The 18,107-nt window shown below is 41.5% G+C and overlaps 1 protein-coding gene across 6 annotated transcripts in view; it reads left to right on the forward strand.

Moving 5' to 3' along the window:
* The window catches only part of LOC141110635 (cell adhesion molecule CEACAM1-like), a 165,261-nt gene that overhangs the window by 16,487 nt on the left and 130,667 nt on the right, over positions 1-18,107 (forward strand). For all 6 annotated transcript variants that reach the window (XM_073602088.1, XM_073602087.1, XM_073602085.1 and 3 more), the window contains exons 2-4: positions 2,211-2,516; positions 11,354-11,635; positions 16,936-17,235. In XM_073602088.1, the coding sequence (XP_073458189.1) occupies positions 2,211-2,516; positions 11,354-11,635; positions 16,936-17,235 (888 nt within the window). The remainder of the gene's footprint in view (positions 1-2,210; positions 2,517-11,353; positions 11,636-16,935; positions 17,236-18,107) is intronic.

Consider the following 18,107-nt stretch of genomic DNA (forward strand, 5'->3'; position numbering starts at 1 on the left):
CCAACGATGTAATAGAAATCTATGGCAAAGTCTGCACACCCCCTCCTCCCAAAAACCCTGGTGTAGCTTCAGAGGTTGCAATGGCGACCTGGCCCATGATCCAGGATGCTCATGTGGTCTCCCTATCACTTTCTGTTTTCCACTTGGACAGGAAAGGTGGTCGGGACGGCATATACAGGAACAGATCCTCTCCATTTTTCTCCTGCAACTGCTGAAATAGACATAGGGGGAGATTTACTAAAACTGGTGCACTCAGAATCTGGTGCAGCTGTGCATGGTAGCCAATCAGCTTCTAACTTCAGCTTGTTCGATTAAACTTTGGCAATAAAACCTGGAAGCTGATTGGTTTCTATTCAGAAGTTAGCCTGATTTTGCTTTTCCTTGTAAAAAGTACAAAAAGTCAGTGTTTACACTAGTGTGATCCACGCTTTCCTTTTGCAATTGTGATTAGAAAAATACATAAACATCCAACGGGGATTGGTCCCACAGAAAATGATGATCCTGATTGTTGTTTAAAATCTTCAAATTCTGAATTACTTAATTTCATTGTGGCCCATAACTGGTTAACAAATCACTTAACCACATGCCAACCAGCACACGACGATATACGTCAGCACAATGGCACGGCTAAGCAAATGGGCGTACAGGTACATCCCCTTTAATTAGCAGCATTGTGAACGTGCCTGACCGCCACATACTCCATGACCGTGCCCGCGGGTTCCGCGGACTCGATGTTTGCCGGGGGCCTGCCAGTGTCATTTACACAGTAATCAGTGAATTTTTATAGCACTGATAGCTGTATAAATGGCAATGGTCCCAAAATAGTGTCAAAAGTGTCCGATGTGTCCGCCATAATGTCGCAGTCACGATAAAAAGCGCAGATCGCCGCCATTACTAATAAAAAAAATTAATAATAAAAATGTCATAAATCTATCCCCTATTTGCGCAAACCTTTGCGCAAACCAATCAATATACGCTTATTGTGATTTTTTTTTACCAAAAATATGTAGAAGAATACATATCGGCCTAAACTTAGAAAGAAATTAGTTATTTTATATATTTTTGGGGGAAATTTATTATAGCATGAAGTAAAAAATATTGCTTTTTTTTCAAAATTGTCGCTCTTTTTTTGCTTATAGCGCAAAAATTAAAAACGCAGAGGTAATCAAATACCACCAAAAGAGAGCTCTATTTATGGGAAAAAAAGGACGGCAATTTTGTTTGGGTGCAACGTCGCATGACCGTGCAATTGGGACGCAGTGCCGTATCGCAAAAAGGGCTCTGTTCAGGAAGGGGGTAAATCCTTCCGGGGATGAAGTGGTTAAAGTGGTAGTAAAGTCGTTTCAGACATTTTTACCTGCAGGTAAGCTTATAATAAAATTTACCTGTAGGTAAAATGAATATCTGCTAAACGTGCGCTATTTAGGAGATATTCCATTGAGCAGCAGCCGGTGACATCACTGGTGCATGCGTTTTAAAGGAACGGCATACCGGGGTTCATTTTAAGGTATGTCTCTCATAATGTGCTAGTATACGATCCATACAAGCAGGATTAATTGGCCCGTGCTCTTCAGGAGGTTGAGCATCCTTGATCTAAACTCTTATGTAATTTTACATTCTGAAGTACTTTTATGCTCCTAAAAATTGCACAAATCTTTCTGTAATGTTATTAATAATAAGAATTGTATTTATTTTAAGAGTATGTAAACCCAGCATTTCATATTCCTGATGTGTCTCCTGTACCATGTACTTGTATGAAAAAGTATACTGTTCTCTTTGTATTGCTTCCTTTGTGGGGAATCCCTGGTGTTCTTGCCAGTCCCTCTGTTTTCCTATAAAAAAAACTGACCACACTAAACAGGAGAGCACACCGTGGTCAGTTTTCTAGCTGTATTGGGTTTTCAGCCTGCTCTTCTGCAATGATCAGACTTGTCCTGACACCTCCCCCTCCCCTGCCCAGCCATTTAATGGGAAGACCAGAATACTGTTGCTTCCCCCGCTCTTATGCAGCTGAGAACAGAGGGAATGTGATCACTTCTAAAAAAGGGAAAAAAGGTATTTATGTATTTTTTTTTTATATCTCTACACAAATGTTTTGCCTTTCATTTCTTTTTTAAACGGAATGGGTTGCTTTACAAGGTGATCGTTTACAATCACTTTAAGGCACATTGTACGTTACATTTACTGAACATTTCAATATTTTCCTGCAGGTGCTGTATTTGCTTACCAGGTTAAGAATGAAATCGTTGGAGGATCTGTTTATTTTTATGAATCTATACCAATTGAAGACAATCCAGCAATACAATGGATTTTTAAAGATGCTCTAATTGCACAGCGTTTTCCTGGTGGGACTCCTGCGTGTGTTGGTCTGTATGGAGGAAGATGTGAGCTGTATGTGAATGCAACTCTGAGACTGGACCGTCTGACTTCGGAAGATGATGGGAATTATACCATGACTGCCCAATATCCAAACACTACACTTATAAAGAGGTCTTTGTATGGGCTCAGAGTCTATAGTAAGTAATAAATTCCCGTCTAATGCCGCGTACACACGGTCGGACTTTTCGTCTACAAAAGTCCAACGGACGCTGACGGACTAAAGGTGGCTGGTAATCCGATCGTGTGTGGGCTTCTCCGGACTTTCAACGGACTTTTTTAGCCTCAAATCCGACGGACTTTAGATTTGAAACATGCTTCAAATCTTTACGTCGTAAGTACGACGGACCCCGAAATCCGCTCGTCTGTGTGCTAGTCCGACGGACAAAAACCCATGCTAGGGCAGCTATTGGCTACTGGCTATGAACTTCCTTATTTTAGTCCGGTGTACGTCATCACGTACGAATCCGTCGGACTTTTGTGTGGTCGTGTGTAGGCAAGTCCGTTCGTAACAAAGTCTGCCGCAAGTCCGCCGAAGGTACGTCGGAAGTCTGTCGGACAGGCTGTCGGACTTTTGTAGACGAAAAGTCCGACCGTGTGTACGCGGCATAAGTTATCATTGCTATAACTGATCTCATGTTTAGTGGAAAGGTTGACAGATACTGTACTATTCCAGAGTTTTTGTTTTTGGGTTTATTACAGAACTGGTACACAGCTAGTGAAGAATATTTGATAATGTGCTGCTATTATTATCCTTTGAGTTTTTAAATACATATAATAAATATTTCGTATTTGGCCAGTAAATTAGATTAAGATGTCATTAAACGGGGGCATTAAATCACAGAACAACATCAACTTAATATAATAAACATATCAGCAGTTTCACAGTTTTTGCTTCATCTTAAAGTGGTTGTAAACCCACAAAAAAAAACAAAAAAAACCACGCACGACAAAGGCATAATGAGCTAGTATGCATACTAGCTCATTATGAATTACTTACCTTAGATCGAAGCCCCCACAGTGGTCCTTTTACCCTGCTTCGGCCTGTGACATCGCTCCCGGAGTTACTTCCGGGTATCCCGGCGCTGTGATTGGCTGGAGCCGCGATGACATCACTCCCGCGCATGCGTGCGGGAGCCGCCGGTAACGGCATATTAGCTGAAGCAACGGCACGGACGTACCTTTGCTTCAGTGCGCATGTGCCAATGACGTCGGCACATGTTGATACAGGGGATATCTACTAGTACAGGTAGTATTATAGGCTTACCGCTAGCAAAAAGTGGTTGTAAAGGGTTTACAACCACTTTAAATTATAGCTAGAAGCAGAACTTTTTTTTTATTTTTAGAGTGAGTGGAGAGTAATTAGAACCTCCTGTAAGGTTTTTGTTGTTGACTGTGCCCCTGTTAGAGAGATTCACCTTCTTTAACCACTTCAGCCGCGGAAGAATTGGCTGCTCAATGACCAGGCCATTTTTTGAGATACAGCACTGCGTCGCTTTAACTGACAATTGCGCAGTCGTGCGACGCTATACCTAAACAAAATTGATGTCCTTTTTTTTCCCCACAAATAAAGCTTTCTTTTGGTGCTATTTGATCATCTCTGTGTTTTTTATTTTTTTAGCTATACACAAAAAAAGTGCGACAATTTTGAAAGAAACACAATATTTTGTATTTTTTGCTGTAATAAATAGCCCCAATTTTTTTTAAAAAAGCTAATTTTTTCCTCATTTTAGGCTGATGTGTATTTTTCTACATATTTTTGGTAATAAAAATCGCAATAAGCGTATATTGATTGGTTTGCGCAAAAGTTATAGCGTCTACAACATAAGAGATAGATTTATGGCATTTTTATTATTATTTATTTTTTACTAATAATGGCGGCGATCTGCGATTTTTATCGGGACTGCGACATTATGGCGGACATATCGGACACATTTGACACATTTTTGGGACCATTGGCATTTATACAGCGATCAGTGCTATAAAAATGCACTGATTACTGTGTAAATGTCACTCGCAGGGAAGGGGTTAACACTAGGGGGTGATCAAGGGGTTAACTGTGAGCCACTAGATAAGTAACTGAATTATACCCCCTGTAGGGGTAACTACGTCTGGTGAGTGGAGACCCATTGAAGGAGCACCAAAACTCACTCTACGTGCTGCGCACCGAAGTCACCTGATATATGCCAGTGTTGGACACTCTGGGATCACATTTTTGCTTTTTTTCTTATTTTTTATTTTTATTTATTACAAGTGGGGCTTGGAATTTTTATATTGATCACACATTTATTTTGATGTTATAGGTGTGGATGTTATCTGCACCTTATTTACAGTGGTGTGTTCACTATTTACTTATCACATTGTTTGTGTTATAACGAATTGGGATATCATATGGTTAATGGTTGGTTTACCTGCCTGGGCAATTAGGCTAGTATATGTGCCACAATAGTTACATGCTGAGCTGTTAACCTCAGCCTTACTGAGAGACACTGAAAGATATACTAACTCCTTTTTTATTTTTATTTTTTATTTTTTGCAAAGTATATTTATGATCTGATGTACTTGTCACACGCCCATTTTTGCTTGTCACTTTTCTAATATTGGGGGCACGTACACACACATTTTGGTTTTCAAGATAGTTTTAGCTCAGTACCTTTACAATATTGCTTACACAATATAATTCAGTTATTTATCTAGTGGCTCACAGGGTAGCGCCATATACCCCATTTTTTATATCTATCCTTGTAAGTTCCTATGGGAACCCAATAAGAGGGACTGCAACCCACTTTTATCCTAAGCGTGGAATTTATCATATATTTAAGGGGTTAACTGTGTTCCCTGACTGTGTGTTCTAACTGTGGGGGGATGGGACTGACTATAGGAGATGAGAGATCATGGTTCCCAGCTCATAGGAACTCACAATCTCTCTTTCCTCTCCTCACAGAACTGGGATGTGTGTGTTTACACACACACGTCCCTGTTCTGCCTCTCATGGTTGTGATTGCTCGTGGCCGACGGTCATCGCGACCGCCGGTCACGAGCATCGGCACCCCCGCTGTGCAGCAGGGGGCGCACACCTGCCACCCCGCTTAAAGGGGCTGACGTATAGCTACGACGGTTCGCGGGATCGTGCAAGTGGACGGCAAGTGGTTAATTGTCCTGTTATCACCAAAAGTGAGAGCAAAACAAAAAAAAACAAACAAAAAATAATTAAAAAAAAACACTAATTTTGGGTTGTCCCCAGAACAGGAATAGTGGGGAAATTTTCTAATAGGGACCCTAGCTCTGATGATCCTGGTGACTGGCAACCAGTGATTCCTTCACTTTAAAGAGATTTTCTCTCACCTCCTGTTTTGGCTATGGCCATGAAGTGAAGGGAAATCTCTCTAATGAACAGAGATGGAAAATATAAATCTTACAAGCCATTCTTACGCTGTTCAAAATTAAAAAAAACTTTAGAGAGAGGTTGTAGATGGTCTGGCCTGCCTTTTCTATTCCTGTATAGTAACTAGCAAAAAGAAGTGGGTGGGGCCAGGAGCTAAGGTACCGAGTACAGAGACTCACACGGACTGAAGAGAGTTAGGTCCGTCTGTCAGTTTTTCAGGCAGACCTGAACGGACGCTCCATGTACCTCTATGGAGCGACGGATGTCAGCGGTGACGTGTCCGCTGACATCTGATCGGATCAGCTCCGCTAAATCCAGACGGATGGAAACCCTATTTTCCATCCGTCTCGGATAAGATGAAAATGGACAGGTGGATCAGTTTTCATCCGATCCCCCATAGAGGAGAGCAGGGCTCTGACAGGTCCATCTCCGCACAGTGAGCGGTGATGGACCTGTCATCCGCCAGCTCAGTAGGGATCAACGGATCGATACGTGCTGAGCAAGCGGAGTCTGTGAAAACGGACATGAATGTGTGAAAGAGCCCTTAAACAGGGTTGTAAACTTCCCCGTGTAAGTTGTACCTCTAGGTAAGCCTAGAATAAGGCTTACCTATAGGTACTGTAAATATCTCCTAAACGTGCACCGTTTAGGAGATATTTACAGTTTAATGCGCCGATGATGTCATTGGCGCATATGCTCTGAAGGAATGGCTGCATGCGTAGGAGTGACATGACACGGCTCTGGCCAGTCAGAGCCGGAGTCCGTGGCTCTTGAAGGAAGACGGGCAAAGATGGATGTGGCCTGCAGCGGGGACAACACAGGCTTCGTTTGCAGGTAATGGTCACATAATGTGCTAGTATGCAATGCATACTAGCACATTATGCCTGTACTTTTCAGGGAAGAAGAAAAGAAGTAAAACCCACCAGGGTTTACTTCCTCTTTAACAGTTCTTATATTTGTAAGAGTAGTATACAGAAAGGATACTAAGGTACTTACAGCAGCATAATGGATTTCACCAGTCTTGACACTTGTAGCATCAGTTGCAATAACACTTGTAGTAACAGTTGCAGTAACACTAGCTGTATCAGCATTCATCACAGCAGGTCACGCAGCACCATCACAGATATGCACTGGTATAGCTTCAGGCATACTAAAGCATGTTCTAGCTACAGCGTACTTTTCCAGGACCGCATATTCTGAAGGGGCAACTGACTGCCAGGGTGGCAGACTTAGCTGATGAATCAGGGAGGTCAGGATGACGGTGGTAACGACAAAACCGGAAGTGTAGTATTAAAATTAACAATTTCATCAAAGGATTAAGAACACTTACAGGAATAAGATTAAAAACAAGCTCATCTGATGCATGGTGCATCCAATCAATCTCCATTCTATCTCCAGTTTAGTGTAGCTGTACTTAGGAATCTGGAATTATACGCCTGCTCAGTTAACAGATATCACCCAGGACAGGGATTTTGGAGGGATAACTTCAACTTGGCAAATGTCAACCTATTCACCCTCTGAGAACACTGGGCGCAGAATGTTGCCTCATGCAGTGTATATTCTGGAAGGTCCACTATTGTATATGTCCGTATATGTCCACTATTGTATATGTCCTTGGAGGTCATTCTGCAACTTAGATATGTCTTTGAGAAGTAACTAAGTGTGTTCCAATTCTCATAACCACATACGTGATGGTTTACTGAAACAACATGGAAGATGATTGGTTTCTATGCAGACCTGCACTAGATTTTGCACTCTATTGTTTCAGTAAACCAACATGTATGTGGTTATGAGAATTGGAACACTCTTAATTACTTCTCAAAGACATATCCAAGTTGCAGAATGACCTCCATGGACATGTACAATAGTGGACATTCCAGAATATACACTGTGTGAGGCAACATTCTGCACCCAGTGTTCTCAGAGGGTGAGTAGCTTGACATTTGCCAAGTTAAAGTGATCCCTCCTAAACCCCTGTCCTGGGTAATATCTGTTAACAGAGCAGGAGTATCATTCCAGATTCCTAAATACAGCTACACTAAACTGGAGATGGATTGGAGGGGCTCCCCCATGCACCAGATGACCTTGTTTTTAAACCTGTTCCTGTAAGTGTGTTTAATCCTTTGAATAAATTGTTCATTTTAATACTACACTCAGGTGGCTCTTCCTGTTTTGTCCTTTTCACTTGATTTCACAGAGCTAGCATTTATGAGGATGGCTGCCACCAGTAGCTTTTATTGGACTTATGGACTCTTTTTCAGCTTGCTAATTGATTTTATTTAATTTCATGTGCCCATGGACATAATTGGAATATCCATAGGGCTTTCATTGTGCATGTTTATGTTCATATTTATTCTGTGTTTTGCGCCAGTTATCTCCCTTTTCCTTTAGGATGAAGGTGGTGGCAGTAGTTCTGATGACGTGCTTGAGGGGTGAACTGCTGTATCTATACTTGCCCTCCACATACTGGAACCTTTTCTTGGTGCTAAATCTCTGTCCCTAACAGGTAGATTCCTTCCTGTCCCTTCTCTATCCACTCACAAAATGCACACCAAACCCAGCATGGCACTGCTATTTATTAGCACCGCCCCTATCAAGATGGTTATTGAAGGTCCAATTGGACAACTGCTCTCATTGTGATGCCTAGGGAGGCTGCAGAGGAACATCATTCTTCCAATTCTCCACTCCATCCACACAGTGGCCAGACACCACATACTGGATGGAGTAGGAACTACACCTCCCTGCACTTGTTCCAGAAGGGGAAAGGTTGGGTATATATCAAACAATGATAAAGAAGTGCCTTAGGGGGCAATTTATGCTGGAGAATAATATGAATGGAATGACATCAAGCAGTATGTTCAGGAGAGGAGTGCACAGGGTATGACAGCAGGCAGTATGAGCAGAAAAGGAGTGTAGAGGGTATAACTGCAGTCTGTATGTGTGGGAGAGGATTGTGAAAGGTACGATGGAGGAAATATGTGCAAGAGAAGAGTGGAAAGTTGACAACCAATAATCATCTTTAGACTAAGAAATGATCTTTCCATAATTAGCAATAAAATAGTTGTGTCCAGCTAATGACCTACTAAAGATAAAGCTGGTTATTCTGGGACAGTGGAAGTGGTGGGGTTTGTGTCAGCAGTACTGAGGTCTGCATAACCATTGACTCATTCCCCATCACCTCCACTAAGGTGATCTGTAGGTTGTGGTGGTGGCAGCAAGGACCCAGAAAGAAACAGGAGTGCATCAGTGGAACTGGGGACAACGGAAGTTGAATTGTAAACAGGTTATTAGCAAAAAATGTATTATGGAGTCCGGGAACAGTGGAGGCATTGCTGGTGATATAAATGAGTGACAATGACTATCACCTGTTGCAGCTCATGCAATACTTTATTTCTGGAAGGAATACAACATACAGTCCTCCAGGTTAACACGTTTCTACCCTCAGTGGGTACTAATCATAGCAAAGGAGCAATTCAAAAAGCAATACATTTAAAAATTTTCCAGCCAATCCATAATGACCCACACAGGAGCAGAATAAACCAATCAGCCCCTGGGAGCTGATACAGTAATCTCATATAATTAATCTATACAAAATGACATTCCAAAATCTTAAAATAAACACATGAAATGTTTAAAAAAAACAAGTTATATCCAAAACAAGAATGGACCCTACGTGGGAAAACATGGGCATGGAGGGGACAAAATCATCAAATTTCATATTAAAAAGAGACTGATGTACCATCTTTGATTTAATCCATCCGAAATCTGTGCAAATAATTTATTTATCCACCATGCCTCTCTCTCTCTAACATTATTTTATGGAGATCACCTCGCCTTACAAGTCTTGTAATTTTTTCCACTCCATAAAATCTAAAACCAGTCATATTACTCTTGTGTATAGTTGTTTGTTGCCGTATAGCGTTCCCCTATTCTGACTCATAAGGGTCGACTGGTACAACCTACAGTATCTCACAAAAGTGAGTACACCCCTCACATTTTATTATATCTTTTCATGTGACAACACTCAAGAAATTACACTTTGCTACAATGTAAAATAGTGAGTGTTCAGCTTGTATAACAGTGTAAATTTGCTGACCTCTCAAAATAACTCAATAGACAGCCATTAATGTCTAAACCGCTGGCAACAAAAGTGAGTACACCCCTAAGTTAAAATGTCCAAATTGGGCCCAATATGTCAATATTTTGTGTGGCCAACATTATTTTCCAGCACTGCCTTAACCCTCTTGGGCATGGAGTACACCAGAGCTTCACAGGTTGCCACTGGAGTCCTCTTCCCCTCCTCCATGACAACATCACGGAGCTGGTGGATGTTAGAGACCTTGCGCTCCTCCACCTTCCATTTGAGGATGCCCCACAGATGCTCAATAGGGTTTAGGTCTGGAGACATGCATGGCCAGTCCATCGCCTTTACCCTCAGTTTCTTTAGCAAGGCAGTGGTCACCCTTCAACCTGTGCAGCAATGCTGGCAGCACTAATATGTCTATTTCCCAAAGACAACCTCTGGATATGACGCTGAGCATGTGCACTCAACTTCTTTGGTCGACCACGGCGAGGCCTGTTCTGAGTGGAACCTGTCCTGTTAAACCGCTGTATGGTCTTGACCACCGTGCTGCAGCTGAGTTTCAGGGTTTTGGCAATCTTCTTATAGCCTAGGCCATCTTTATGTAGAGCAACAATTAATTTTTTCAGATCCTCAGAGAGTTTTTAGCCATGAGGTGCCATGTTGAATTTCCTGTAACCCGTATGAGAGAGTGAATGCGATAACACCAAATTTAACACACCTGCTCCCCATTCACACCTGAGACCTTGTAACACTAATGAGTCACATGACACCGGAGAGGGAAAATGGCTAATTGGGCCCAATTTGGACATTTTCACTGAGGGGTGTACACACTTTCGTTGCCAGCGGTTTAGACATTAATGGCTGTTTGTTGAGTTATTTTGAGGGCACAGCAAATTTACACTGTTATAAAAGCTGTACACTCACTACTTTACATTGTAGCAAAGTGTCATTTCTTCAGTGTTGTCACATGAAAAGATAGAATAAAATATTTACCAAAATGTGAGGGGTGTACTCACTTTTGTGAGATACTGTATATGTACTGTATATATACTGTATACACAGTATATGCAGTATATATTTAGGGGAGGAATTGAAATCTGGCCTGGAGAAACTATACCCAAGTGGTAATTTCATTGACAGATTTATGTGGGATAAAGTTTAACTCAAAGTGTACCATGGTGTGGCCGTAATTGGTGAATATGGTAAAAGGCGGATGTTCATGGTCTATTGATACACACCTTTTCATCATCTTTCATCATCACATTTCCATCATTAGCTTCTTTTGCGGCTCTATGCATTCAGTCACATTACATCTCAAAGAAGCAAAAATAATCTTATTGTATGGGAAACCCTTAGAAAGGCATGGGCTGGTTATTTAGCCCATTTTTTAGTGCCTAGATTTTTTTTTAGTGCTATAACCACCCCACATAACACTGTATGAAAGTATCACCATTTTTTAAAGTAATTTGCTTTTGCAGAGTTTAACAAATGTGTTTTTAATTTGACAGATCCGGTCTCTGATGTGAAATTAACCAGCAATATATCAGGAGTGGTCTGGCCAGGATTAGATTCGGTGTCTCTGACCTGTTCATCTCATGGTACAAATGTCAATTACTCCTGGAGCCTACAGGGGGTGCCACCGCCCCAAGACTCCCGATACCACTTTACAGAGAACAACACAGTCCTCACAATCAGCCCTGTCACTGCTAATGACAATGGAACTTTCACCTGTACAGCCTCCAACTGGATAAACAAGGAGACCAGCAATGGAATAAATCTTACACTGGGCTGTAGGTGTAAAAACTAATTTTATTTATTACTAGTAAGCAATTTTAAATGCAACTGTCTGATTTTTTTCATGTATATATATATAATAGTCTATTAAAGGGATAAGAGAACTAGTCAGGGCCATCTTTAAGGCAGGGCAAAAGGGGCAGCTGCCCTGGGCCCCATCATTGTTGTGGGGCTCAACGCAGCTGCCTCATACTTGCCAACTTTTCCAGTTTAAATTCCTTTGTCCGAGGAAGTTTTAGTCCTGTGCTGTGTCCCGATATCTCAGTGTGAAGTTCTGTTACTAATGCTGCCCAGCTCTGCCCTATTGCCCTGTACAGATGACTCACCTGCAGACCCTGTGTTTACATGTAAATAACCTGCATTGATATGCAAATAGCGGTATTCATAAGTAAATAGCCTTGGACGAGTGGCATTGATACGTAAATAGAGACAAATTCATATGTATATCATGCCCCCCTGAAGTCATATCCACCTTCACTTCTGCTAAATGCTGCCTGCTGGGGACGTAAAGGAGCATGCTTGAAAGTCCTGCCTACAACTGTGGTCATTAAGCTTAACATCAGCCTGTTCTGCAAAGGTAAGCAAATTGGAATTGGAAAACTTTTTCAAAATAACATGGCGCCACAGCACCGTGAATTTTGGTGCATGTGAATATGCACATCTCAGCAGATGCGTGAGGATGTCATTAACAATTAATGGCATTACTGTGTATTTGCTAAAGGGCAGCAATTTTGCATGCGTTCCCGACACACACACACAAATGTAAATGTAGTCTAAATGTCTCAGTTATATTGGTGGTCAGTGTAAATCTTTTCATTATATTGGGGCTTGGTATACAATACTTTCATTCACACTAGTGGCCAGTGTGCAGGTCCCCCTTACATTGGTGGTCAGTGTAAACCTTTCCTTACATTGGTGGTTACTTTGAATGCTCCTATTCCATTAGTGGTCAGTGCAAAATCCCCATTACATGGGTGGCCAGTGTAGAAACTCCTCTTTATATTAGTAATCGGTAAAAAAAATCCAAACTTGCATTCTCCCACCACTGTCACTAATCCCATCAACATGATCAACAGCATTGCCCCTGATAACACCCCCTCCTCCCCAGAATTGCCACTGATCCCAGGAGTCCTAGGATCCCTATGAGTTTTCTGTCTATTGATGGGTCCCCTCACCTCCCCAGTTCATGTTGTGCAGGCAGTAAGGGGATGATGTGCTGTAACCTTTAGCAACCAATCTGTGAGCAGTAATGATGTGCACTAACCTCTTGCAGCCAATCACTGAGCAGTAAGGATATGCAGTAACCTCTGCAAACCAATCAGTGAGCAGTGATAATGTACAGTAACCTCTAGCAACCAATCAGTGAGCAGTATTGATGTACGGTAATCTCTAGCAACCAATCAACAAGCAGAAGTCATGTGCTGTAACCTGTACCAAATAATAATTGAGCCATAATGTGTGCTGTAGCCTCTAGCAGCCAGTCAGTGAGTTGTAATGATACACTGTAACCTCTGGCAACTAATCGCAATCGCTGTCTGATCTGATTCAGTAAACTTATTTTGAGTCAAGATGCTATTTATTGTATGTTTTAGAGCAGGTGGAGAGTGAAATTGCATGGAGGGAGGGGGGGCAAGAAAATGATAATCAGGGTTTTCAATGCACTGTGCGACGGGGCAGTGCATTGTGGTCATACGGCAGGCCGAACAAACGGTCAAACCCCCCCGATAATTCGGTTGTTCGGCGAATGTGCAAACAGCCAATATTCGGCCCAAACTCAAGCTTGGGCCGAACCACTTGCCCATCCCTACTAATGAGTTGGAAATTCTAGCTGACAGACATTTCTGTTATTCCAGCTAGGTTCTTACCGGTTTTGTTTATTTGAATCATATTCGGTAGGTTTATATTTACTTTTGTGAATAGAAAACAGGTGTAGATATGGCGCTGCCCTAGTGGGGTAAATTTTGATGGTAAGCCGCCTTTTTATGCCTTGTGTGGTATCCTGGGCTAGGTATGGAGGCTAAATTATTTAAATTATATGTACTAACTGGCGAGAGCCTTAGACATTGTGTATGTGAACATATGTCACAGTGTAGTGCTGGAGGTTTGTGGTGTCTTACTGGCAATTAGGCTGGTTCAAAACAAAATATGTGGATGAATAAAACTTAAATTAGTGGAAAATACAAAGTAAGATATGTGGGACCCAGCATGTGTTACAGCCTTTAAAGCCCAGTGTGCGTTTAATTTTAAATTGTGCTACAGCCTCTGGCGGCTGTTTACCAATATAGTTTCACTGATCCTAAAATGTGCTCCTATGTGTGGTTTTAACCAAAAGCAGTGTGAATTACACTTCTTAAATATTAATCATAAGTAAAAAATGCTAATTTTGCAAGTGGAAAGCCGCAATCCTATGTCACATACCGTTGCATTAATACATGACAAAGTGCAAAAAGTGCTTAATGTTTAAAAATATATGTGCTAGTTTAGCATCTATTAATTAACAAAGTGACTTGTGCTTAAATATTAATCATACGCATAAAATGCTAATTTTGCAAGTGGAAAGCCTCAATCCTATATCACATACCGTTGCATTAATAAATGACAAAGTGCAAAAAGTGCTTAATAGTCAAAAATATATGTTAACAAAGTGACTTGTGCTTAAAATATTTAATTAACAAAGTGACTTGTGCTCCAAAAACCAGTACTTGCTGGAAAAAATAATTTTGTTTTTTAAAAGTCTTTTTATATGGCTCAAAAAGGATGAGTCCTCATTGGAAGACAATGTTGTTTAAAAAACTTCTTATCCAGGTGCTGGCTTGGTGATGGTGCTTCTTAAACGTGCTCTTATTGTGCATGCACTCACCCGATAGCCTCACCCCTGCAGGGGTATATGCGGTCAAAGTATCTGCCACTGTGTAGCAGCCCTGGATATCTCCGGTCCGTGCTTTAAATGTTGTTTATCGACTTTAAATATGTTTACTCTCCTCGATGAACTCTCTGGTATCTTCTAGAATCTTCTTTGTATTTCTCTATTCTCTCAGGAAGGGATGTAAAGGTAATGTGATGGTCATATGATCTCCAGTAATTATGTATATATACCGCACTCCTCTGCTGCCACTCCCAATAATGTCTTCTCTCTACTTCCTCTCAACTCACCTCTCACCCGGAACTTACTGGAGATCATATGACTATCACATTGCCTTCACATCCCTTCCTGAGAGAATAAAGAAATACAAAGAAGATTCTAGAAGTTACCAGAGAGTTCATCGAGGAGAGTGAACATATTTAAAGTCTATAAACAACATTTAATGCACAGACCGGAGATATCCAGGGCTGCTACACAGTGGCAGATACTGTGACTGCATATACCCCTGCAGGGGTGAGGCTATCTGGTGAGTGCATGCACAATAAGAGCACGTTTAAGAAGCACCATCACCAAGCCAGCACCTGGATAAGAAGTTTTTTAAACAACATTGTCTTCCAATGAGGACTCATCCTTTTTGAGCCATATAAAAAGACTTTTAAAAAACGAAATTATCTTTTCCAGCAAGTACTGTTTTTTGGAGCACAAGTCACTTTGTTAATTAAATATTTTAACCGCTTGGCATCCGCGCTATAGCCGAATGACGGCTACAGCGCGGACCTACATTCCCGGGAGGACGTCATATGACGTCCTCCCCTGTGCACGCTCCCTGCGCGCGCCCTGCAGGGCGCGCGCCGGGCGCGTTGTGATCACCGAGTCACTGAGACTCGGCTGATCACCGATCTATGTAAGGGGCTGGTCCCGGCCCCTTACCATGTGATCAGCTGTCAGCCAATGACAGCTGATCACATGATGTAAACAAAAGATCGGTAATCGGTTTTTTTTTTTACTCACGCTGACAGCGCGAGTAGAAAAAAAAGCCGATCACCGGATCGGATGTGAGGGACATCGGTCCCCAAGTGGAAGAGGCACATCTGCCTCATCAGTGCCCAATAAAAGTGCCACCTAATAGTGCCCACAGTGCCACCTAATAGTGCCCACAGTGCCACCTAACAGTGCCCACAGTGCCACCTAACAGTGCCCACAGTGCCACCTAACAGTGCCCACAAGTACCACCTATCAGTGCCCACAAGTACCACCTATCAATGCCCACCTGTAGTGCCAATCAGTGCCACCTGCCAGTGCTGCCCATCACTGCCACCCATCAGTGCCCATCACTGCCACCCATCAGTGCCCATCACTGCCACCCATCAGTGCCCATCACTGCCGCCTCATCAGCGTACATCAATGAAGGAAAAAAATTACCCGTTTAAAATTTTTTAAAACAAAATATAAAAAAATAAACTTTTTTTTAAAAAAAAATTCAGTTTTTTACATTTTTTTAATAAAAAGTAAAAACCGCAGAGGTGATCAAATACCACCAAAAGAAAGCTCTATTTGTGGTGAAAAAATGATAAAAATTTCATTTGGGTACAGTGTTGTATGACCGCGCAATTGTCATTCAAAGTGCGTCAGCGCCCAAAGCTGAAAATTGGTCTGGATAGGAGGGGGGTTTAAGTGCCCGGTAAGCAAGTGGTTAAGCACAAGTCACTTTGTTAACATATATTTTTGACCATTAAGCACTTTTTGCACTTTGTCATTTATTAATGCAACGGTATGTGACATAGGATTGCGGCTTTCCACTTGCAAAATTAGCATTTTTTACTTATGATTAATATTTAAGAAGTGTAATTCACACTACCTTTGGTTAAAACCACACATAGGAACACATTTTAGGATCAAGTAAACTATATCGGTAAACAGCCACCAGATGCTGTAGCACAATTTAAAATTAAAGGCACACTGGGCTTTAAAGGCTGTAACACATGCTGGGTCCCACATTTCTTACTTTGTACTTTCTACTAATTTAAGTTTTCTTCATCGACATATTTTGTTTTGAACCAGCCTAATTGCCAATAAGACACCACAAACCTCCAGCACTACACTGTGACATATGTTCACATACACAATGTCTAAGGCTCTCGTCAGTTAGTACATATAATTTAAATCATTTAGCCTCCATACCTAGCCCAGGATACCACACAAGGCATAAAATGGCGGCTTACCATCAAAATTTACCTCACTAGGGCAGCGCCATATCTACACCTGTTTTCTATTCACATTCCAGTACATCCCACCCAGGTGGAATTGTATCTGTAGAGGCAGCAGCTCTATACCTCAACAGTACCCTTATCCACTGCGCGGACTTTCCTTACATATTCCTTATATTTACTTTTGTTTTGACTCACAGTAACAATGACTGTTGTAAATTTGCAGCTGGGATCTCGGTGGTGACACTGACCAGTAGCACATCAGGATCATACATCTGGGTTGGAGAGGACTCTGTGTCTTTTCGTTGCTCATCTGATGGATCGAATGTCACTTTCTTATGGAAACTGAATGGAGGATCATTACCCCCGGGTCCTCAGTATCACATATCATCACAAGGTGATTCACCTCCACACTCCAATCTCCTCATCAGCCCTGTCTCTAAAACTGATGCTGGACCTTTCACCTGTGAAGCATCTAATCGGCTCGGATATAACACCAGCAATGCCCTGAATCTCAGCTTAGCCTGTGAGTAATTGCTTTTCATTGATATTTGCAATATATTTTGAAATTGAATACAATGCTAGCACTAGAAACTTGTGTAAGAATATCCAAAGTACATAAATCAGTTTTGGGCAACACTGGTGTGCCATCCTCAAATTGCCCTCTATATACTGTACATCAGATCTTTATTCAGCGACTAAAGTGTGTATGCCGAGAAAAAAATAGAACATAGAACATGCAATACACTATAGATTTAGAATCTTATCTTAGTTCCATTACAAAAGTATGAATTTACTGCAATAAGTCTGGCTTTACTGGTAGACACTACAGTAGAGAAGGGGAGACAATGTCCTTTTTAGAATATCCATTGTTACAGTTTTCATTTGTGCAGAAAGGATACAATCACCTTTGACATGAACATAAATGCATACCTCCCAACTTTTTGAGATGGGAACGAGGGACACCTATTAGCAAAAGCAGGTAGGCAGAGGACACGCCCCCTGCCACACCCCCTTAAAGGAGAATTATTTAAAAAAAGCATTAGGTAAACTCACAAGTGCATTTTTTCACCACTACTATTCCTTTATATTGGCTTTTGAAATTTACAAATGCAACCATTTAGAAATTGGATGAAAGGTTTAGCACTGGGAAACACTTTTTGTAAGATAAATAGTGCATTTTATATACAACTATATAGATCAGACCAAAATGAGGGACAAATAAGGAGAAAAGAGGGACAGAGGGACTTTGTTCCAAATCAGGGACAATTGTGAGTTATGTAAATGCTCAACTTAGCCAAATGTTTATGCCTATGGTACAAATAGCAGGGTTATGGACAGACACAGATCTTACACCATTTATCAGCATCAGGGCAGGATGGGGGCCTGGGAGTATCT

The sequence above is a fragment of the Aquarana catesbeiana genome, linkage group LG10 (assembly GCF_042186555.1).
Source record: "Aquarana catesbeiana isolate 2022-GZ linkage group LG10, ASM4218655v1, whole genome shotgun sequence".
NCBI classification, from domain to species: Eukaryota; Metazoa; Chordata; class Amphibia; order Anura; family Ranidae; genus Aquarana; species Aquarana catesbeiana.